The 23,929-nt window shown below is 33.7% G+C and overlaps 1 protein-coding gene across 1 annotated transcript; it reads right to left on the bottom strand.

The window, feature by feature from the left end:
* LOC143637742 (transcription factor bHLH91-like) lies at nucleotides 1-2,005 on the bottom strand. Its single transcript, XM_077105060.1, has 3 exons — nucleotides 1,089-2,005; nucleotides 197-631; nucleotides 1-102 (listed from the first exon to the last, which is right to left on the bottom strand). Exons 1-3 carry the CDS (start codon nucleotides 1,791-1,793, stop codon nucleotides 1-3), a joined length of 1,242 nt encoding a protein of 413 aa, XP_076961175.1. The 5' UTR covers nucleotides 1,794-2,005.
* Nucleotides 2,006-23,929: the final 21,924 nt, after the last annotated feature.

Here is a 23,929-nt window from a genome sequence, read left to right on the forward strand (position 1 = left end):
CTAGTAGCCATTAGCTACCGGGATAGTTGCATAGTGTCTATCGACCACCTCAAGCAACTTATTTGCTATGGCACTTGCATAAACCGATGACCCTTCACAAATCTGCATCAAAATAAACATTCATAATCATATTTAGATAATAATAATAATAATAACAATAACAATAATAAAGGTTCTATGAAATTTAAAGTTGTACCTTGGTATTAAACAAGTAACTATAGAAATCACCAATCAACCCACCAGCAACATGATGAAGATCCAACTGAAGTTCATCAAGAACTTTAGAAACAAGTAACAAACAATTAATTCTCTTTTGTTGAACCAACTTAATATTAACTTCATCGTTAATAATCCGAACATCAACTTCGGTGTTTTTAGATTTCCTTTGAAGCCAAGAACTCCTCAAGGCGGAAGTCGAGTTGCCATTATACCCTTGTCGATCACCATCACCACCATTCGGCCTCGTGTTAATGCTCTCGACATCCAATGTGGAGTCATCTTCCATTTTGTGCTTCTTCATCCTTCCTCGGTTACATCGTTTGCGTTCCACAAGGATTGTGAGCTCCTCCACTGTTCGTTTGAGCTCGTTTATGTATTCGATTGCATCTCCAACTACTGATGCTCGATCCGCCTTTTGTTCATGATCAAACCAAATTTGTAATTAGAAAAGGGCTCGTTTGTAAACGAGCCAAGCCAAACAGGGTTGGCTTGGCTCGTTTAATATAAACCCCAAATTTTAAATATATATAATCTTAATAACATTTAAAATTGTTAATAAAAACAAAAATAATACATATAATATTTTGAATCCACCTCTCAATCTTTGAAAATTTGAAAAAAATAAATAAATAATACCTATAATGTTATAAATTCTCTAATTTATAAATTTTGTTTTAGGTGAATGTTCTGTCTTTTTTATTTGAACATGTAAAAAAATAAAATAATTTTTTTAACAAGCTAGCTCGACCTTTTTACGAGCCGAGCTAAACTTTCCAGCGCGTTGAGTTTGAGATCAAGCACTGAATCCAATCTGGCTCGAGTAATTTACAACCCTAACCGAAACTAACCCGGGTAAAATCTTATCTTACCTTTGTGGGATTTGGGACCAAACTTTTCAAAGCATCAAATTTGTCATTCAATTGTTGTCTTCTATGTTTTTCAGTTGCAAAATGTTTTGTGTCTTTACCATCTCTACCTTTTCCAACTATTCCATTAATATCTCTACCAAATTTCAAAATCCCATCTCCTTCATGATACAACTGATGATCTCTCTCCACATCCATCTCTCCCAAAATTAACCCGCCGCTGGTCAAATTATACCCATTCGGTAGCGAATGAAGCAGTTCTCTAAAAAAAGGTGGCTGTGGAGGAAGGTTTAATGGTAGTAAAGGGTCGTACGACGTTTGATCCATGTTGTTCGGGTTTGAAAACGATATAGATGAGTTTGAGCATCTTGGTAATTGGAATAAGTTGAGGAGATCAGGTGGGGTTGGGTTAGGAGTGATTAAAGACATGTTTGGTAGACAATTGTTGTCGTTTTCGATTTGGATTTGGTTATGGGCATGAGTGCTCCAATTGAGATCATGCATGATTTGGTTATGGTGTTCCATTTCCATGTTCATGAGGTGGTAGTCAGTTGATGATTCAATAGATGTGAAATTTGGTGTTTGATGGAAAGTATGGAGGTGTGCTTGGGATAAATTGGTGTCGTCTTGATGATTTTCGATTAAGGATTCGAGATGGTTTGGATCGTAGCATGCGCTTCCTTCGTACATTTCTGGATTCACCAGCATGTTGTATGTTTGGTTTTGGAAATTTTGTTTTGAGAAAAGAGTAGAATTTGTTGAAGAAATGAGAGAGGAGTTAGGAAAGGAAGAATGAATAATGAATATGAAGTAGGTTGGGAGTAGGGGGATTGAAGCAAGAAAAGGGCAAGCAAGGAAGGGAAGTTTGTTACTAGGTGTTTCTAGTGGGACCCACTTGTTGTCTCTTTCTCTAACAATATACCATACTCTCACTACAACTATATATACACACACATTGTATGTAGAGGCGCGTGTAACTCAACTAAGGATCTAGCTCGATTTTGAAGTTAAACGAGATTAAGATTGAGCCAACGAGCCAAGCCTAGGTCGATTTTGGCTCGGTTACATAAATGTGTCAACTCAGTTCAGGATGTTACAAATCAAGTTTTTTTAGCTAGTTTTATTCGAGCTTTTATCGAGCGAGCCACGGGCCCGAGCCTCGAGCATTTTGAACAGCCCTAGCTAGGTTTTGTAGATTTCATATGATTTGTATGTAAAATTTTGTTTTCAGACTAAAGTATTTTATGTACAACTAAATCAATAATCGGATAAAACGAAAGGGTAATATTTCAAATGACGGAAAACTCTTTTATTTGAAATTCAAAGTGTTCCCTTTATTTATTGAAATCAAGCCTGAAAATTCAATTATAAATGTATTTAAGTTGGGTGATATTGGTCGCAACGTTTGGTCATATGGGGTAAAAAAAGCCAAAATAAGTGATTTTAGCTCTTTTAAAAAGAAAATTGATTCTTGAATCTCTTTCACGCTCATGTCACGTCGAGATACAAACTTATGACAGTTATGGTGCAATCACTACATATTCAACAGTAGGAAAGAACCTCTCAAACTCAATTCGGCACAAAATTATGTTACTATCGAAGTTTTAAGATTCAATTGGTATACAAGATGCTATTGCATCTCACTTAATACGAAGTTCATTTGTAAAGAAACATAGAACTACTCCCCTTAAAGGTTCCTAGATCCAATGAGTCCATATGATATGATAGACCATAACTGATTATAATAGCATGGTACCAATGAAAGATAAACTTATACGGAGTTGATTAGGAATTGGACATACCTATGAGATTTAAATTGTACATCCTTATATAATCAACAAAGCTTTAGAACTTGTGGTAAAAACGTACGTAATCTCAACACTTTTATCGGATAATTAAGAGAGATTAGAAAACAATAATGCTTTATGTTCTGAATTATATGTGTACCCAAAACCTATCAACAGAAATTCTTTCGTATGGGTTAGGTTTAAGCATATCTAGGCTTGAAATGTTTGAGAGAATAATTGGTCTAAAATATCCATTAAAACTATTAATGGATTTTAGCATCAACTTTTGCTCAAAATAATGAACTTGAGTCATAAATCTAATAACAAACATTCCAAGCAGTTTGTTGTAGTTTGATTGTATAGGTTGGTTTGTTTTTGGAGAGGTATAATAGAAAGCGGATTGTAATTTTCAGTTTCAAGGAAAACAAGACCAAACCGTCGGTTATTAATTTAGGTTGGTTATTTTCTACTTGATTTTTCGGGTATTCCTTAATCGGGTTTTTTGCTCACCTGTATTAGAAACCGTTGCAAACTACAAAAGAATTTTTTGAAAATATTATCAGTTTAATATTTTCACCATTGGAATAATTTTGGTACTTTTAGAAGTATCCCTAATACCATTAGTGGGCATTATTCTTAAACGTATATCATTCTCCTAATGATTTTGAGGGTTTTATGGGTAAAAGTAAATAGCGTGCTTCGTAGAGATTGATACCACGAGATATAGATAATAAATTATAATTAGCACAAGGTGAAGATGTTATTAAGCATTAGACGTCCACTAGAAAACAAAGGAGTAATACGGAAGGTTAAATTGTCAAGATGGTTACAAACGGAAATTGTCAGGTAAACAGTTGTTGGAATCGTCTCATTTGTGCCATATAACTGAGTTATTTCCGAGGAATCACCGACGGTCTACTTGACTACTTTACCTATGCATCCACCAACAACTTTTTGTGAGGTACGTAGTACAATGCATGGTTTCTGATGGATTACTAGCGGAAGAACGACAAACGTGTTGCCAATAGATTATAGATTGGCAAGAGTTATGTTGAAGTTGTACCCTTAGATATAAATGTTAGACATCACTCACACGGATGTTGATTAGCAATGATTTTTAAGAAATAATTCAATTATATTTCACAAATTTTTTATAGGCCTTTTATATTTGGGTGTTTTTATCATAAAATAATATCTGAGTTTGGGTTTTATTTTTCTTTTAAACAAGAGTACAAGACCTTCAACTTATTTGAAAAAAAAAAGTAATGGTTTTGAATTATAAAAAACGATGGATATAGGTGGAATCACACAAATTGCAATTGTTCCAAAAAGTATGTTAGTTGGAGAGGTGCAAATTACAATTTTGTAAGTGTAATTTCATGCAGACTGACCCACCCCAACTACCACCTTCATCAACTTTCAACATTTTCAACAAAAAAGCTAAATTAGAAATGGAAGAAGATATAACATCCTTATATAAGTATTTTAAGTCTTTTAGATGATTAAAATCAACAAATTAACATAATACAAATAAATATAATTAATTTTATTTGTATCAAATCTAAATAGAAGAAGATGCATGTTACTGAATGTTTATGAATAATCCTTGAATATTCATTACTCAAATGACATTTGGTTCGGGTTATAATTAATTATGATCGATCATAATCATCTGCTGGTTTTTTGTGATTCGGTTTGTTAGAGCTCCATGAAACAATGGGCAAACTGTGTTTTGCGATTGTCAGGGATTTGTGGATGGTGACCTGATAATGAAGATGAAGAATGGATCTTAGATTTCAAGATTGTTGTTTCTGACACAAAATCTACTTATCAATAATCGTTGTGTTTAGTTAATTATCGTATGCTTAGGGTGTTGTTATACATCGGAAGATCAATAGCTCCACAGTTTCATTAGACAAGATATCTTACTCACACTTAATACAACTTGTGTGTTTTTAGTTCACAATATGGGATTCATTGTTTTTTTTTTATCTTTAGTTGTTTAATGGATCAAGTTCATAGTTTATGTTCATTGTGTTTTAGCTTATAGCCATGGTGTTTGAGTTCTTTAATGTTATATATGTGTTATTTTATTTTGTTATGTGTTTTAGATTTTTAGTTTATGTTCACTTATATTTTTCTGCGATTTACTTGTTTTACTTCATATAAATCATGGAACAAGTTCATAGTTTATGATCACTGTGTGTGTTTTAATTTATGGTGTTTTAGTTTGTACTTGGTTGTTCACCATGTTTAAGTTCTTTTTGTGTTTTGAATTTTGATATTTAAGGGGTGATTCATGAGTGAAAATCAACATATTGTATTTTAATTCATGATGTGTGTGACAATACGGCGATGCTATATATGGACATTTTTTGCGTATTCTGTTTTCTTTATTTTAATTTGCTTTGCCATGTTAATACCGCACTACTTTAATTTTGACTCGTATATTTGTTGTTGTTGCTGTTGTTTTTCTCTTTTTTTTAAAGAATATTATAACATCCTTCTCATTGAAAAAAAAATTGTATTTGTAATAACTAATAAAGCAATTTTAAATGGCAAGGTCGTTTATCAAAGTTAGCTGAAAAGGTGGTATAATTAAAATGTTGCTAATGGCCCAACAGAAGCAGATGTAATCAAGCTGGAACCTGAATATAAAATTCAGATCACGAAAAGTTGATGTCTTGATTTTATATTCCTACTCCTTTGCAATTTTTTCTTTTTATCCTGAACTCTTCTCCATGGATTATCCAAACATAAAAAGAATATAAAATCATCTATAATATATATAAACGAAAACATAAAAATCCTACGTGTCGCGATGTGGTCGCTCCATACTTTTTTTGGAGTCACTAGATTTGCTTGATTTTTAAACTGAGGCTTCTCATGCATTTGACCCGAATTCATGGGCAAGGGTCTTACCAAACCCAGATATTCCTTAAACGAGTTATAACATCTCATTAAATTAAAAATTATTCTCACCAAATTATTGATGTAAAAATCCTATAAAATAGGATACTAAAAATTAATATCTTATTTATTTTAAAAAAGATATATATATATATATATATATATATTATTTAAATTAAAAAACCAATTTTATAGTAAAAAATAAAAATAAACGTGTCTTGGGTCTCATCAAACCATAAGTATATTATTAACTTTCATAAATATTATTTATAATTAACTTATTGTAAAGAAAATAAACGGGTCTTGGGTCTTATCAAAACCATATAACTTTTAAATCGGGTTATAACATCTCATTTATTTGTGAAACAATTTATTACCAAACAATAAGTATATTATTAACTTTCATACAATAAAAAAATATAAATTCAAAAATAAATAAATATTACAACAAATAATATAGAACAACTCCCGTAATACGGGGGATAAAAACTAGTAGATATATATATGTTATTTCAAAAGTTAATGAAAGAAAATGTCAATTTTAATAATATAAACTATGAACCTTAGATGATGACCGATAATAATTTGTATAGAGTATAGACAATTAAGTCCATTAATTGTTAAGGGTAAATTACGTTTTTGGTTCATGTAGTTTGAACTGTTTAACCTTTTTTGGTTATAATTTATTAACACGTCATTGTTTGAGGTTAGAATTCTATAGCACTTTCAGAATCTGATGTTTAACTCATTGATTTAATTAGTTAAATAGGACACTTCGATTATTCTGTCATAAAGACTTCTTTTTTTTTTTTTGTTTGAGAAAATATTGATCCTTTTATATATAACACAAACCAAACTACATCTGGATAATGGGTAAGTGAGCAACAAGCTGCGTCGCTATCCCCTTTTGAATCGCAAAGCCTATTCTACTAAATATAAATCCTTGATTCCTCGGGCTCTGCGAGTCACTGTGGCCCACCTTCTGCACCCGCTCCAATAAGCGAACCGCCTCGGGAGCTAGGGATCCAAAAGTGTCGAAGGCAAATGGACTGAACACGTGCTGATTCTCCAAACACGATGTCTCATGCTTAGCAACCTTCCTAGACTCCACTCTCAAAACCGCATGTCCCGGTACGAAGCCACTGTCTCTCAGCCCCACCAACGGGGACACCTCAGTGAGGTCAACACACGCATGCTTACCCCCTGCCCAGCCAAACACAAGAACATCCGCAGGACGCAGGGTAGATATAATGTTAACATAATATATAACAATTATAATTATTCGTTTACTATCTATTAACATAATATATAACAATATAATATTAATTAACAATTATCATAGTTTTTATCAACTGATAAAAGGGAAATGGGATACAAAAAAAAAGAGAGAACTTAAAAGAATTATGAATGGGGATTAACGGAGAAGTATGATCCTGTTAATTAATTTGACTAGATCTGTTGAATATGTAACTTTAATGACTTAAATTATTAAAGGTTGGTCGATTGAACTAAAACAATTAAAATCAACAAATCGTATGGACCAAAACTAGAGCTCTCTCAATCTAGAATTATAGATATATGTTAACAGTTTTCGAATAAAGATTTTAATAATATAAACTATATTAACCTTGCATGACTTATAATACTTTGTATTGATAACTTGGCCTATTTAGTTAAGGATAAATATATTCCAGGAGAAAAATAACCCTATCTACCCAAGTTTCATCTGCGAAGAAAAAACTCAAGTTCTATTTCTATATTGGTTACAATATAAAAAAAATAAAAAACAATAGAGTTGGTGTTTTGAGGAGGAAAAAAATAACTACTGGAATTGTTAAATTCAATTTAATGTAAGAGAGTTCCATTTTAAGACAAAACTATCCTATATTATCTATTAGTTTGAGGCCCGTGTATTACACGAGTAATTGTTGAAAAATTTTAAACTTTGACCATTAAGCGAAATACATTCAAGAAATTGATTATATATTGTTAATACAATTACAATTAAATTAAAATTACATAAATTACATAACTAAAATTACACAAATATGTTACAAATAGGTAAAAACTTTCTTTTACACTACATTTGTGATTGTATTAGCAGGTATACATTGTTTATCAAAAATCAAAATCTTTAGTCCATGTCTGCTTGTAACTATTAATAAAGTAACATATAGGCCTGCTTATAACTCTTGATATAACCATATATAGTTGTCCGTGTGACAAAAAAGGTTCTCCTAGAACATACCAACTTTAGATAAATGATAATATATATCTATGATACTAATAAAAAAAATATTCATACACATAAAATATCATGTCATTTGAGAATATCTGCTCATGTTTATAAAAAAAACATGATTATCTCAAAAACTATATATCTGATCTTTGATAATATAATCATCCTTAGAATCTTTACGATTTAAAATTGATTGATCATGATAAATTTGTTGTTATTAATATTCTGTGTATAACAAATGTTTTAATTAATTTTATATTTTACAATTAAAAATTAATTAATCAAGCAAAATAAAAAACCGAAAATTTAAATATAACAAAATGATTTGTTTGTTTCATATTAATGTAATTGTCAGGAAAATGAAAAATATACACTAACATTAAAACCATGTTTAAATAATAGTAATTATTCTGAGTTAGAAAAATATTATAAGATTTAAAGTTACATAAAGTGAATGTAGTGATTCTTATATATAATCGTTGAAAGTAGGGCTGTCACTTTTACCCGTAACATGAAACCCAACCCAAGAAAACCCGTATCTGAACCCAAACTAACCTGACCCGAGAAACTCGAACCCAAGAAAAAACTAACCAGAACCTGAACCGAAGTAATTCGGGTTGGTTCTTGGGTCCGAATTCTAGGTTTCGGGTCGACCTAAAAACTTTTAGTCTTAAAATCATATGTATTTTTTGGTATTAAAGGCTAAGCTTTAGCCGCTGGCGTTATCAGGATTTAGTCCAAGTTGATTGTTCTCATTCCACATATTATGAATCAAATGTTTATTGTTTATTATTTTGAATATGAACCATAATAAACACTTATGACTAATCGTCTATTGTCATTCCATATGGAGAATACTTATTATATGTAGTAACGAATTTAGTTGGAATAAACCTATAATTTTAATGTCATATATTGAAATGACTTAAAAGATAAGAACCATATATGAAAATTGGTTAAAAAAATGTGAGGAGGGCTATAGTATTGACAAGTGACAAAAGTGGTAGGCTTTTATTAGAAGAGATAGATGATTGTAATACACTTTTCATAAAATCTTGAGAAAATTCTTAAACTAGCCCTTTTTTAAAGAAGGAAATTAAAAATAGCCAACTTTTATTTATAATCCCAAAATAGTCCTCCAAATCTCGTTTGGGACGACACATTGGGAATCGTTCCGATGAGATTCAAAATGATTTGAATCTTCTCAGCTTGGTCCAAATTTTAGGTAATCTTGTTTTCCACGGTCAAATTTTAGGAAATCTCGTCTGCTTCGTCCATATTTAAGGGGAAAAAAAGTTTTGTCATTTTCTTTTACATTATTTCTCTATCTTCTCAATTCTTCTTTATCATCTTACTTCATCCTTCATCAACATCATCTTCCTTAGAAAAAACCTCCAAACATGCAAACCGATTTTGGCTTCGGTGACGTTTGAACCGTTTTTGACGAGCATAAATCGAAGCCAATAGAAGGATTTATCGGGCTTTGATTTGTACTCACCGGAAACGGTTCAAACGTCGCCAAAGCCCAATCCGGTGTACATGGTTGGAGGTTTTTTTTAAGGAAGATGATGCAAATGATGAATGAAGGAAGATGAAGAAAATGATAAAGAGAAATTTGGTAGAGAGAGGTGAGAAGAGAGAGAAATAATGTTAAAAGAAAAGTACAAAACTTTTTTTCTTAAAAATAGACGAAGCAGACGTGATTTCCTAATATTTGGCCGTGGAAGATGAAATAAAATTTGGATTGAGCTGACGAGATTCAAATCATTTTAAATCTCATCGGATTGATTCCCAATGTGTCGCTCCATACGAAATTTAGAGGGCTATTTTGGGTTTTTAAACAAAAGTTAGGCTATTTTTAATTTTTCACCCTTAAAAAGGGCTGGTTCGGGAATTCTCCCTGAAACCTTAGATCCGTGCATTATTTCATTCTTCTTCATATATTTTGTAAAGCTTCATAACCATATATATTCTGTAAAGCACGTGAAGAGGAAAAACCTAACTCTTAAAACACAACTTATATCGACCATTGTTCTTTTCCTTGGTCAACAAAGGGTATATACTATATATATTTTTTTACCGGCAAAAACAAACATTCTTTAAATTAAAGGATGTATGTTATAAGGTTAATATTGTATATTAAAACTTTATAAGTTAATATTATAAAACGTGTTTGTAGTACGTAGTTGTTTTCGATCATCTACGAGGAGTTCTTATGGTGAGAAAGCTAATGTACTACACGCAATCTATGGACAAAAACATATAGTCTCCCCATCTCTCTTAATTCGTTTGTAACAATGTTAATTTGCGTATTAAATTATCCAATCAATCAATGACTATTCTTACAAGCAAGTCCACTTGTATATTTGCATTTCGCAACCTTTGCTCATCTATTATCAATTCGTGTTCTGTCCCATGTAGGGATAACTCGGCCTACCCAAATATTTAAAAAACGCTCTGGTGAATTTGTCAGTCCTACATCTTGTCTCTGTGGACCGAGAAGAGGAGGGTGAGGATTTTTTAAATGTAGCCCATCCAATTCAAAATAATATTTTGAATTAAGATTCAAATCAATATTGAATAATCTTTTACAAATTTAAGTTGAGGACTTTTTTTTTCTTTTTAGAGTTATGATATTTCAAAAGGTAATTATCAAAGGGCTTTTGACCTACTGACTAGCGTTATCAAAGAGTTAAATAACACTTTGTCTTTTTCAAGGGATGGATTTCCGTGGTTGTAAAACAGTGTTATTTAGGAATATCGTTAAGCATGTGAGTTGCCGTTAATAAAAATCAAAAGGTAATCAATCCCTTCACAGTATATGTTAAATTGTGTTCTTAACAAGGCAATACGAAGTATATACTTCTAGAAAGCACGATAACTGGCCAAAATCGAAAGTGCAGTGCTATTAGGACTTGTGACTTATGCAATAAAAGTTATACACTTTGCATTTATGAACGTTACTTGCATTTTCTTTTTCTATATATATCTATAACAAATGCAGGAAGTAGTTTTACGTATATATGATGGTAATAAATATATAGTTGGAGGTTTCTTTGGTGAAAGTGGGGTTGTCGGAGAGTTTGCAACAATGTAGTGAGGTTTCTAGGCATCAAATTAGATGGTTTCTAGGAGGCAACAAAATCATGTCATCCTTTCTATCATTAAAAAATGTCAATTATGTTATTGTCATGTGATATGATCAAAATTATTTCCATCTATGATGTGATGTAGTTGTTTAAATGGTATATGTTTTTACTTCTTGTTAAGGTTTTGCTATGTAGCTTGGATGTAGTTAGAAATGCTCTGTTATGTGTATGTGACTAATTTCATCGGTTGGATATAGGGTGTTTATGGAATCAAATTCGGATTATTCCAAACGAGTTTTTTATTAGAATGCCGAGTTTATTGTATGTTAGATCACCACACTCTTTAATTTTAGAAATGCTCAAATTCAGATTATTCCAAACTATGTTGTCTTAACTGGGCTCACGTTGGTTTTCAGAGTTTGGTTTGAGCGTTCTTTCGGAAACCCAAGTCTCCCACCACTAGGCCACAAGTGAAGGATTATTATTCCAAACGAGTTATCTGAATTAATTTGAAACTTTTTAAATTTAATTCAAATTTGAATAATATTTGCAAAACCTTATTCTAGTAAGGTTTTTTGAATTCGAGTCTAATCGAATAAGCATACTACTTTTTGTATGTGAGGTGTGCTCAATTTTGTTGATTTCATCCAAAATGTTCTTATATCTTTTCATATGTTGTGTTTTACATTTGAACCCTTCAAGTTCCCAAAAAATTTTCATTTTCATCCAATGCGTTAACTCCATTATTTTTTTAATATTAAGTCATTGACATTTTGTTGGTTTACCTTAAGGCTTGTTATTGTGGATAAGCTTCAAACCTCAAGTTAAAATACTATGTTACTGTCATGTAGATAGTAAGACTTTAACTAATGTTGTGTTGTGGTTTAAAGTCATATTACCACGCTAAAGCCCCATCATTTCCTTATTAAAAATGCGTTACCAATTCCCCCATGTTGAAGCCTCACAACAACAATTTTAATGATAAAAATATAAAAATTAATGAGACAAATGGGTCCCGCCCAATGTTTAAAACCCGGTTTTAACTTGTATCACGTTGGATTTATAAGTGGTATAACTGGTTGTACCGAGGTTTGAACCAGGTTGACCAGTTTATCCGATAATTCAATATAAGTATTACTTTAACTCAAAATATATTCGTAAAGTATATAATTGAATAATAAAAATAATCTAAAAGTCAATTCATAATCAATAAATAATCACAAGATGCTTGATGACAGATTTTGAGAGAAGGAACCTCTTAATCATAGGTTGAGAGACAACAAGAAGGATCAATCGCATGTATGGGAAAGGTCATTTCACGTTCACGCCATGTTATAAGTTTTAATGTTCAAATTAATGGTTTTTAACGAAAAAAAAAGTCTTGGTCTAAAACTGGTTTGCCGGTTTAAACTGGTATTTCATGAAAAACTGTGGTTCGATGATCAAACCAACCGCCCAAATTACCCAGCTCAAAATTACCGAATCCTTATCCGAAATCCGGTTTACCGGCCGGTATGTGACGGTTTTTAAATTATTGGCCCCACCTAAATGCCCATTTTATACTATTTAAGAACAATTAAATTAAATAAATATTCATATTAACAAACTAAATGAATTATCTCTAAATGGTCTCATCCCACCTTCACCGCACACCGGCGACCAACACTTTAGCGAGTGTATTTCTAATTTGTGCATTGATGTTTCCGATTATATTTAACTAGTTTTTTACCGGGCGCAACGTTGGGATTTGTTTATGTACTTGTCGCGTTGCGATGACGCACTAATATGGATTTAGTTGATATGAGTTAAGTTCGTTAAAATACTGACACTAAATTAAAAAAAAAATTGTTCGTTAACACAGAAAACATTAACAATGCTCATATAACTAAAATTCAACATATTAAAATGTTCACAACGGTTTACTGATTTTCTTGCACGCGTTGCACGGAAAAGTGTCGATAAAACCCGGGCATTGTGGCGAAGAGTCAATGCGAATTTGGTTGGTATTGAAAATAAAAACCTAAAAAATAAATTTGTCATATTAACATATTGAAAATAAAAACCAAAAGTGTCAACACTCGTGGAGCGTATTATAAAAATTTAACACATTAAAAACAATATTGTTAGACCTGTAAAACCAAGGCGTTGGTTAAGCACTAGCGTTGCGGTGACGAGTCGACGCATATTAGTTCGGTATCGATTATGTTCCTAACAGTACCAGAATTAAAAAATAATAATAATAAATCCGTTGAATTAACACATATATAAATAAAATATTTAAGACGAAATTTATTCGGTCGGTAGAACCCCGGGTTGGTGTAACGAGAGTGTTATCGGTAAACCCACGCGTTGGTAAAATTCGGGCGTTGTAGGTCTTGAACATTGTGACGGTGGGTTGACGTGAATTCGGTCGATTCCGGTTATGTACGTTGCAGTACCGGAATTAAAACCAAAATAATAATTAAAACAACATAAAAGATGACATGACCTAATGATAACATGACACTTGGTCCAATGGGTTCCAAGCGGCACCAAAGTTTTTATTTATTGTATAACCAGTGTTTTATCCGGTGCGTTGCGTCGGACGGGTCGGTAAAAGCCAGACAGTGGTAAAACCTAAGCATTGTTGGTTTCAAGTATTGAGGTGCTAAGTTGACGCGACTTCGGTCGGTTTCGTTTACCTACTATATTGTACCGAAACTAAAACAAAAAAATTATAAAAACTAAGGTGGACCAGTGGGGTAACGTCGATTGGTAAAACTCGAGCATTGGTAAAACCCGAATGTTGTCATCCTCGGCGTTGAGGCGATGAGTATATGCAAATTCGGTTAGTTTCTATCTCATTCGTTACGATATCGAAAATGGAAAAAAAAATCGACATTCGACGACTTTTCTTACGTTTGTTACGATTGTGGAACTAAAACAAAACACGCTGAGTCAACGAGAATTCGGTCGGCAATCCGTCACATTCGATACGGTACTGGAAATAAAACAGAAAAATGTTTTGCACCAATAAGATGCCGCCAAGTGGCCCAACGGGTACTTGCGATACTAAGTCTCTTATTTATATTAAAATATTTAAACAAAAAACACGAATAAAAAAATTTAAACAAAACCACTAAAAAGAAAAAAAAGGATTAAGAAATTTTGTCTAATGAGACTTGAACTTGCATTTAAAGTTTCTTCTAACTTCCCAAACACTAACAAATTAAGCAACAACCAACTCACTAAGATATCACAATTGATTATACATCAAAATGATTTACACAAATACAAAACAAAACTAATGAAATATTCAAAAAAAACATTTGTGGCACCAAACTTCTTAATTATAGTATATAAATAACTAGAAAGTCGACACATTCCTTCTTGTGGTTCCGTAGGGCACTCCGTCCACCGGTAATCACTACCTGCATCCTTCGCGAGCACCCTTAAAGCCGTTGCCGCTGTTACTCATGGCGGGAAAATAGATGAGAATGTTAAACTGAGAAAATGACGGACAATAAGTCCGTGTGTAGTTTTTATAGGAGGAGGATAGATGACAGCCTGTATGCAGGCTGTATATCCAGCTTGCATTTTATTTTTCTTTTATTTCCGATATATCCATGTCCAAAATATGCAATTCTGAACCCCCTACTTCACCCGACCCGACTCAAGTCTCGCTCTTATAATTCTGATGATTCTTTAATCATTACTTCTCATAATAAAATAATAATTCATGTTATTTACGTGATCGGCTCGACTCTGTTTTAACCGAGTTAAAAATTAACACATAATCGTACAAATCCGATTATAAAATACGATAATTGGCATCCGAACCAGCCGCGATAGCATTGTATAAACGTTTATAACTTGTTGCGATTTCCGAAGGATATATTCTCCCCCCTCCTTTGCTTCTCCATATAACTTATATGTCTGTATAACTTATACGCTGCGTAATAGTTATACGCATAAGAGACTTATGCGCTAGTCCTACATATACGTTGAACATTCATCCACACTGAACATACATATACGCTACATGTACATACACGTTACAGATATATATACAGTCATATATACCTATACGTTACATACTTATACGGTTGTATGCACTTATACGCCCTAACGTGCATACCAGCTTTCTATTTCGCGTTTTTAAGGTTTTTCTTCGATTGTGGCACCGTCAGTTGTCGTTAACCACTATGGTTGGCCGGATTTTATGACATGGGTAGCTTCATGGTGTCCAGATCTGAGCCAAGGTGGCCCTTAAGCTCGTTTTTGGTTGATTAAACACCCGAAATAAGCTAAATCAGATTCAAACGACTCATTCGGCATCCAGAGGCTGCAATGTCGGGTTCCAAAACGTTGTGTCAACTGAGATTAATGATTTCTTACCTTCAGATGGTTTTGGATCGTTGAATAGAATAGAATAGAGAGTGTATGGCTTAAGTGTGTTTTTTATGGGGGAGGCTAAGGTATAGAATGATAGAGATGGAAATGATTTAGGGTTTAGGGGGTATTTATACTCCCTAAGCCCATGAACCTTAGCCCCATCTTCATCTTAAGTCTATAATTAATTTCCATCTGTTTTAGCCTACCATTCTATCATCTTTATTATTATATTATTATTTTTCTAATAACTCAAATTAATTCTTCCAACGTAAATAATATATTAATATTATTCATAAAAATTTTGGGATGTTACAACAGATATGCCAGACAGCTACAGTGGGGGAATGTAATATGTTGCTAGTTCTTATGTATGCGTCCCCATGGGCATTTGTAAATCTGATAGTGAAAAAATCTGATCATCATTCCCATCATCTAAGGCATTTTGTTTTTAACCACCAGTTGCATTCATTTCTTTGTTATCCCCATCTGCTACACCCTTAATGTCTGCAATTACACCCGTTGTATGCATTTCTTTGTTATCTCCACCGGTTATGCCCACATTTTCATCCATTTGTTCTCCACCACTAGCTACCTCCATGTTTTTGTCTGTATCACCTCTATCATCCCTATTTGCAATTGTTATTTTTATAATTTTTTGTTTAAAAAAATTTGATCACAATAAAAAAAGAGTGGGGGTGAGCGTAACAGGTAAAGATTTTTACACACTACCTCCTTGTTCTCCACCATCAACTACCTCAATTTGTTTGTCTCAAGCACCTCCTTGTTCTCCACCACCAGCTACATCCATTTCTACAAATGTAGTGTTTTCCTCATATTCGACATCATATCCATCATCATTATTTCCAGTATCATCATATCCAGTATTATCATTTCCATCATCATCATTTCCAGTATCATCCCCACCATCTTAATTTCCAGTATCATCCTCATCATCATCATTCCCATCATCTTCATTTGCAGTATCATCATATCTTTATTTCCAGTATCATCCCCATCATCATTATTCCCATCATCTTCATTTCCAGTATGATCAACTATAATAGAAGAATCATCATTTTTTATTAGTATAAATATGTTGGTTACATAACAAAATTTTTTTACCTGCTTGAACATTTTCTAAAGGAGGTCCATTATTACATATATATTTCTCCATTTTACTAAGAGTATATGTTGTTATGCAGGAGATTGCAGGTGTTATGGGTGGAGGCCCAAATGCACCATAAATTTTTTGATACTCATGTGTGTAAAGTAGTACAAGCAAGGTGATAGGACCGTTGTATTGTGTCACACCCCGACCAAAGGCGGCGGAACATGCCGGGGTGCAACGATTGTTCATAAGCGCATGACACCATTTAAAGCGACAATATTTAACAAACTCATTTTATTTCACAACATCGAAAATGTCACATAACAAAATATTCATAAGTCAAATCCAACAACATATAGCAAATCAAATATTGTTCATTTTTGCTAAACTGTAGATGCAAACATGTAACATTTCATAAAATAAAGTTAGTCAACACAAAGGTTGGTGAGGAATTCATAAGTTTGAATATATAAGTATATAGTAAGTAAATGCCACAAAACTTGTATACGAACAATAAATAAAAGTAATGATTTGGATAAAATCGCTAATAGAATTACGTTAGTGACACCTAACAATAAGGGGATGCCAAATAGTCTAGGTTTTATAGTTATCGTTAATTGTATTACGTTAACGACACATTGCTATAAGGGGATGCCAAATAGTTTACGATTTTATAGATCAACCAACCAAAAGCGATAAGCACATAGACATATAATCATAGAGCACCAAATCGAGCAATTATTAAGTAAGGTATACAAATAACGTTTGTGGTTTAAGATCCAAGTATAGAATATTTAGTTTAGATAAGATGAAATGTCACCCCCAAAACAAAAGATAGATAACGGGGGATGAATGTACTCACGTTCAAGTAATAAACTTGTTAATTGGGATTTCAAGGTATGAGTCAAAGTTTCTCTCTTCAACATGTTTTGTTTTAGCTTTCTTAAATAATAATAATAATAATAATAATTGGTCAGCTGTAAAGACTTATGTCTATCGATGGAAAGCCTCATGTTCAATTTTTGAACATTGAGTTAATTTAAAAAAGTTGTGTAGGTAAGATATAATAATAATAATAATAATAATAATAATAATAATAATAATAATTTAATATATCAGATTAAGGTGTAATCTTGATGCAAATCAAATCAGATAAGTAAATTAATCTGGTTTACTTTATTGCCGGCAAGACATAACATTAATGGATATGCAATTATGATAAATTAATTATATTAAATTAAGTTTTAATTGTTTTGGTTCTAAATGGAAATGTTGTTGGTGAAATTAATGATTAGAAATAAAACAATATATAGTATCATCAACAAATAATATAGCGTTAGGAAAGACAAACATTTCATTTTTAATGTTTCTGCATAAATAGAATTCAATCATTTAAAACGATTAGTAGGAGACCCGTGCGATGCGGCGGGAGTTGATACCGTTTAACATTCAATTGATGCTATACTGTCATAAAATAAAATGCATATATACTACTTCCAACATCTTACATTGGTTTCGATTATGCAAGATATAATCTACCATATATTCCATTGATTGCAGTATCTCATAACGAGCACGATTGTCGTTGTCATCATGGATACGGACGTAGAGAAGCTGCCACTAACGTGCGAAGTTACTACTTTCGAATACACATGATAAAACTGCAACAAACAAAAAGCTATTGTTGGTTGGAGTGGCGAAAAAGATGCACTCGTAGTGTAATTAGATGCATAAACATGCATACACAAAAAATGTATATGCAAATATAGCATGTGGTAATCATAATATAAATACGATACCGAAGTACATATACATATATATAGAAGTGCACAAAAAAACCGGTTCCAGAACCTAACTGGTGGAACCGAACCGGAACCGGTTCCAGTTCCAACCCGGTTGGTACAATACCCGGTTTGGGTATTTTTGTACCCGAAAATCGTACCCGGTTCTCATATTTGTATGTTAGTACAGTTCCAACCCGGTTCCTACCCGGTTCTTAATTGTAACCGGGTCGGTTCGTACCCGGAAAAACCGGTTCCGGCGGGTTTTTTTTGAAGAGTCAAACAAAAGTCAAAGTAGCCGTTGGAACCGGTTCCAACGGTAATATGGCCGTTGGAATCGGTTTTTTAGCCACCAATTAGCCGTTGGAACCGGTTCCAACGGTAATATAGCCGTTGGAACCGGTTTTTGATGCCCAAACCTATATGTAACTTGTTTTCCACCACTAATTTCACCACCAAACTCAAAAACAAACTAAAATACTACTCCTTTAGCAAAGCCGTTCCGTTACCCGACCATCCAACTAAATATTATTATGGCACCCATCAAAAAAACTAACAAGAAGGCTAAGAAGAGTGTTTTTGTTGCCCCCGTTCCTGTTACGGAGGACCCAAGGGTTGTTATGGTAGTCAACCATAACCGCAACCAAGACATATGGAAGAATTGGGATTTGATTGTGGATGACGAAGGTTATCAAAAGGCTCGTTGCAAACTATGTGGTTCAATATTAAAGCACGATTCCAACTCTATTTTGAGAAAGCACATCGAGAAGCCATATTGCAAGGCGTTGAAAGGGATTGGCGCGACCGATCAAATTGACTTGGGTAAAGATGGTACACTATTTCGTTACAACACGACTCAAGTTCAAGATAGAATGGCAAAGTTCGTTATTCAACGAGGTTTGCCGTTTAACCACATTGATGACCCGGAGTTGACGTCGTTGATTCGCGAAACTCTACAACCGAGATACACACATGTAAGTCGTACTACCTTAAGACGTCATCGTACTACCTTAAGACGTCATTGTATCAGGTTGTGGAACTCAACTTGTCATATGTTAAAGTGTGCTTTTGCCCAACGCCAAACTTTACAAGCTTTTCATAACAATCTTGTTGAAGAACGCGAGGCCGATATGTTTCCGGAAAGTGTTTGGGTCCAAGTCGGTTATTTGTTGGAGTATCTTGACGTGTTCAAAAAGTCAACAACAAAATTATCGGGAGTCTATTACCCTACTAGTTGTTGGGTTTTGCAAGAATTGTACTATATGTCTTGTGTTTTTAAAAGCTTTGCGGAGAAGAACAAACTCTTCGAAAATATTGTTGCGGTGATGAAAGAAAAGTTCATAAAATATTTTGAAAACATACCGCCGGTCTTTACTTGTGCCGCCGCATTAAACCCCTATTGGAATGTTAATGGGGTTGAAACAATGATTGAGGAAATATTCGACAACTTAGGTATGCACGAGATTGACCCGAAGTTGTCGACGGAAGCGAAGGACAAGTTCAACAAAAACCTTCAAGACCTTTATGACCATTATTTTCAAATGTATGGTCCAAGCACGAGATCGTCTTTTGTGAAAAAAACAACAACTAGTAGGCCGTGCAATGACCCACTTATAAACTTGATGAATGGGATTCGTGAATCGGCATCTAAGAGGCAAAGAGGAAACACACCAAGTAGCGAACTTGGTCGATATAGTGGAGCAAACTATGTTGAGGGCACAACGGTCGACGAAATTCGCAATATTGATTTGTTGGCTTGGTGGAAAGGTAAACAAAACGAATTTCCCATTTTATCCGCCATGGCTCGTGATTTGCTTGCCGTACAAGCCTCAACGGTTGCTTCCGAATCGGTTTTTTCTCTTAGTGGGAGGGTGTTATCTATGCGAAGAACAAAACTAACTCCCGAGTCTCTAGAGGTTTGCATTTGCCTAAAGGACCATTTGGATGCGGTGGATCGTGTACAACACAAGGCGAACTTTGAAGACGAAATACCAATAGAGCGTCATATTCATGATGAGGAGGCGGAGGACGGGGTTTCTTCCGATAACGAAGACGAGGGTGAAGACGAGAATGAAGACGAAGAAGAGTTGTAATTATTTGTTTTGGTAAAATTATTTGTAACTTGTTCAACTAATATTTAGTTTTGATTTGTTTTATTATAATTACTTTTGTTACTCATGATTAATTTTTGTTACTTTTTTAATAACGACGAACATTTTATTTATTTAAAAAATAACTATTACAAACATTATTAAAACATAAACGATACTAAACATAACAACTAAAACATAAAAAACAATGTCCGTCGTTTTAATCCGGGAATACTTATTTTTGGGTTGTAGAGCCGGACGACTCTCCCACTTCCGTTTTTTTAGCTTCCAAACTTCTTTTCTCTCGACAATACTTATTCGTATGTTTTCGTAATGTCGAGTTGGACCCTGCTTTAAGAAACTTCGAGCAATATTTGCAACGTGCCAACTCATGTGAGTCGATCATGAGACACAAATCATAATGAACCCAAACATCGGGGCATCTTGTTGTTTCGATCACCATAACAACGTCATCATTAGTTGCCATTTGTTGTCGGTTTAAGGTTAATTATGGTTTGGAGTGTGTTTTATAGTTTTGGAAGTGGTTTAACAAGTACACAAACAAACCTTGCTATTTAGAGTAAAAAAATAACCTATTTATAGTTAAAAAACCGGTTCCAACGGTCAAAAACGGCTATATAGCCGTTGGAACCGGTTCCTAACGGCTATGATACTTAAATTTCAAAAAAAAAAACGGTGGAACCGGTTTTTACGTAAAAACCGGTTCCGGTTCATACCCTACCCGGTTCTTTAAAGTTAGCATATCTGGGCATCGGTTCGGGTCGGGAACCGAACCGGTTCTTGATTGGAACCGGTGCCATTTTACAACCCGGTGTGAAAAAACCGGTTTCGAACCAGTTCGGGTTTTCCAGTTGAACCCGATTTGTGCACCTCTACATATATATGTAGAAATCATAATATACATAATGTAATCATAATACTATTTTTATCTTCGTCTATGAATTTTCTTTTTATAATACCCTATTTAATCTTCGCTAGGTTATTATTTTTTCTTCTGCATTCAACATTGACCATAACTTTTTGTTTAACTATAAGCAGCAGAAACAAGCATTCCAAAAGGTCAAGTTTGACCAGTAAAAAGTTAAAATTGGCATATAAGACATAATTGTTCAAAATGAGCACCATACTCTTCAAAAACAAAACGACCAAAGTACCCCACTTGTCGCATAATATCCCTAGACGGTCGCAATTAGTTTGTTAAATACTTCCACTCTGACCTGGATACACGTACCCCAAACATGACACGTTTAACCCGTTGAACCTAAATAGGTTCCTAAAATATTTAATTAATTTGTTCAGTCTGGAACATAAAAAATTTATATATTTTTTGCATTTTTAGAAAGGGTCAAACTTTCAATGCAAAGGTGAACAAGCTTCGTATAATTAGTTTGTCGTTCAGTTCAGAATAAAGCGTAACCCAAATCGACCCGTTTGCGTTTTTATAACTGGTAATAATGCTTTTGTTTTTATGTCGTTTTTTATCAATCAAAACGGGCTTTTGTCAAAATGTTGTGTCAGAAATATAACTTAATCCAAAAAGACCGGTTGTGACTTTGTAATGGCTGAAAATGTTTTTGTTTTCGGTGTGGATGACCCACCTCAGTTTTTATCGGGTCGAACGGGTTTGGTCGGGCTAGAAATAAACCTGAACCCAAATCGACTCGTTTTCATTTCTATATTTACTATGACCAGTATCTTGTCTATAATTCCCATATTGCCCCTCAGTTAAAGAAAAGTCATTTTTGCACGGGTAGCTATATCCAAGTTTCGTTACATGTATTCTAGTAAATTTGATTAATTATTCAGTTAATATTTAAAAAAAATCATCTCTATAAATTATTCATAACTACAAAAGTCATTTTTCAAACTTAGAGCTTATTCAGGATATACAGCTACAACGGGTTGAAATTGTTACCTCAATAGTCAAACGAAAACAAATAAGGGAGTGAAGCAGCAACAATGGAATATGGGTCGCTGAAATAAATAAACAAACTTTCATATCAAAGCTCAAATCTGGACAAAAACTCAGTATTAAAATATTTGGCCTGTTTCAGCCCGTATAAATTTGCAGCATTAGACCTGATATATTTCATGTGGGAGTAAGACCATAACCACGTGTCACACCCTCAAAATCAACTAACGGAGTTTTACCATCAGAGGGTGTGAACTAACAGGATCGGAATCATTAGTTATAATCAAATTATAAATAAAGTTTTCAATCCACGAAAACATTTAAGTGTAAACAAATGCGGAAGCGTAAAACCTTTAACCAAAAGTTGCGTCACGCAGGACGACTTAAAAACCCAATAATAATAGTTTAAAACAAGTTTGCATAAACAGTAATGTTCAAAGTAATGCATGATCCTATACCGCGGCCGCATCGGCTACCTGAGAATGACATACTAAAAGTGTCAACACGGGGTTGGTGAGTTCACAAGTGTATATACAATAAAGCGTTTGCGTTTACGTTTGCGTTTAGCGTTTTGCGTTACCAGATAGTGTTAAATCAATTATATATCTATAGGTAGCTAGCCTATAAAGCAAATATTACTAAGTGTTCGACACCGAAGCTGACTGTTTATCATGTGCCTTGCCACCAGGTCTATCCCGACCATGGTAATGTGTTAGCCAAAATTACACCCACTCGACCTCCAGTCGAGCTTAGCGTTGGGTGGGGTTTGTCAAACCCAGTAGTACTACTCAACAGTGACTCGCTATTATCCAATACTAAACGGTTCGATGTGTGAAGGACTTCAGTTGTTTCGTTTGCCACTTAGCCTTTACAAGTGATATATAATCTAATAACAAAATCTAAAAGCGTTTCGGAGTATGTATTCTCCCCCAAGTGAAAAGTGTTTAAAAGAGTTAAAAGGGGAAACGTGAAACTCACTGTTTGCGAAGAATTCCAAAAACGAGTAAACCAAAGGATGCGCGTCACAGAAAAATCCTCACTAGCGTTCTAAAACAACAAATGAGATTTTTTAAGTGTTGGAACTATTATCGAGTCTCTAGACTCGGCACATAATACCTATGCATAAAATTCGTTTCGTGTTTCGTTTGTGAATTGTGTGTGTCTCAACAAACACATTCGTGATACGTTACATGTGTGAACAACTACTTACATATCATGTATTAATATTGTACATTACTAGCAATTATTCCCCGCAAGGGCAATTTGGTCAAAACATAACAATTATCTAGTACTTAGCACGTTTCATGTATTTTCACAAAGTTCAGCAGCTAGTTTCATCAAGACAGAATTCTACTTGAAAGATTACTTTATTCAACAGATCATAGCATCTCAATTAATTCACCAAAAATCGTCACAAAAGCATACATGAGTTAAGTTTCTAGAACATATTTTATTGTATTTTTATTCCTCATAGATTTCTCACAACGATCAAAACATTACAGCAACTCACAGCAGTCAAAATCATGCGCAACA

The sequence above is a fragment of the Bidens hawaiensis genome, unplaced genomic scaffold, assembly GCF_021521415.1.
Source record: "Bidens hawaiensis isolate Kalapana, Puna unplaced genomic scaffold, B.hawaiensis_p1.1 tig00008407_1, whole genome shotgun sequence".
In the NCBI taxonomy this organism is placed as follows: domain Eukaryota; kingdom Viridiplantae; phylum Streptophyta; class Magnoliopsida; order Asterales; family Asteraceae; genus Bidens; species Bidens hawaiensis.

What these genes read in the sequence shown, in the direction of transcription:
- LOC143637742 (XM_077105060.1), bottom strand. Translation starts at nt 1,793, where the DNA reads ATGCTGGTGAATCCAGAAATGTACGAAGGAAGCGCATGCTACGATCCA. An exon ending in TGGTCCCAAATCCCACAAAG is followed by an intron (nt 632 to 1,088) that starts GTAAGATAAGAT and finishes CATGAACAAAAG; the next exon opens with GCGGATCGAGCATCAGTAGT. An exon ending in GTTACTTGTTTAATACCAAG is followed by an intron (nt 103 to 196) that starts GTACAACTTTAA and finishes ATTTTGATGCAG; the next exon opens with ATTTGTGAAGGGTCATCGGT.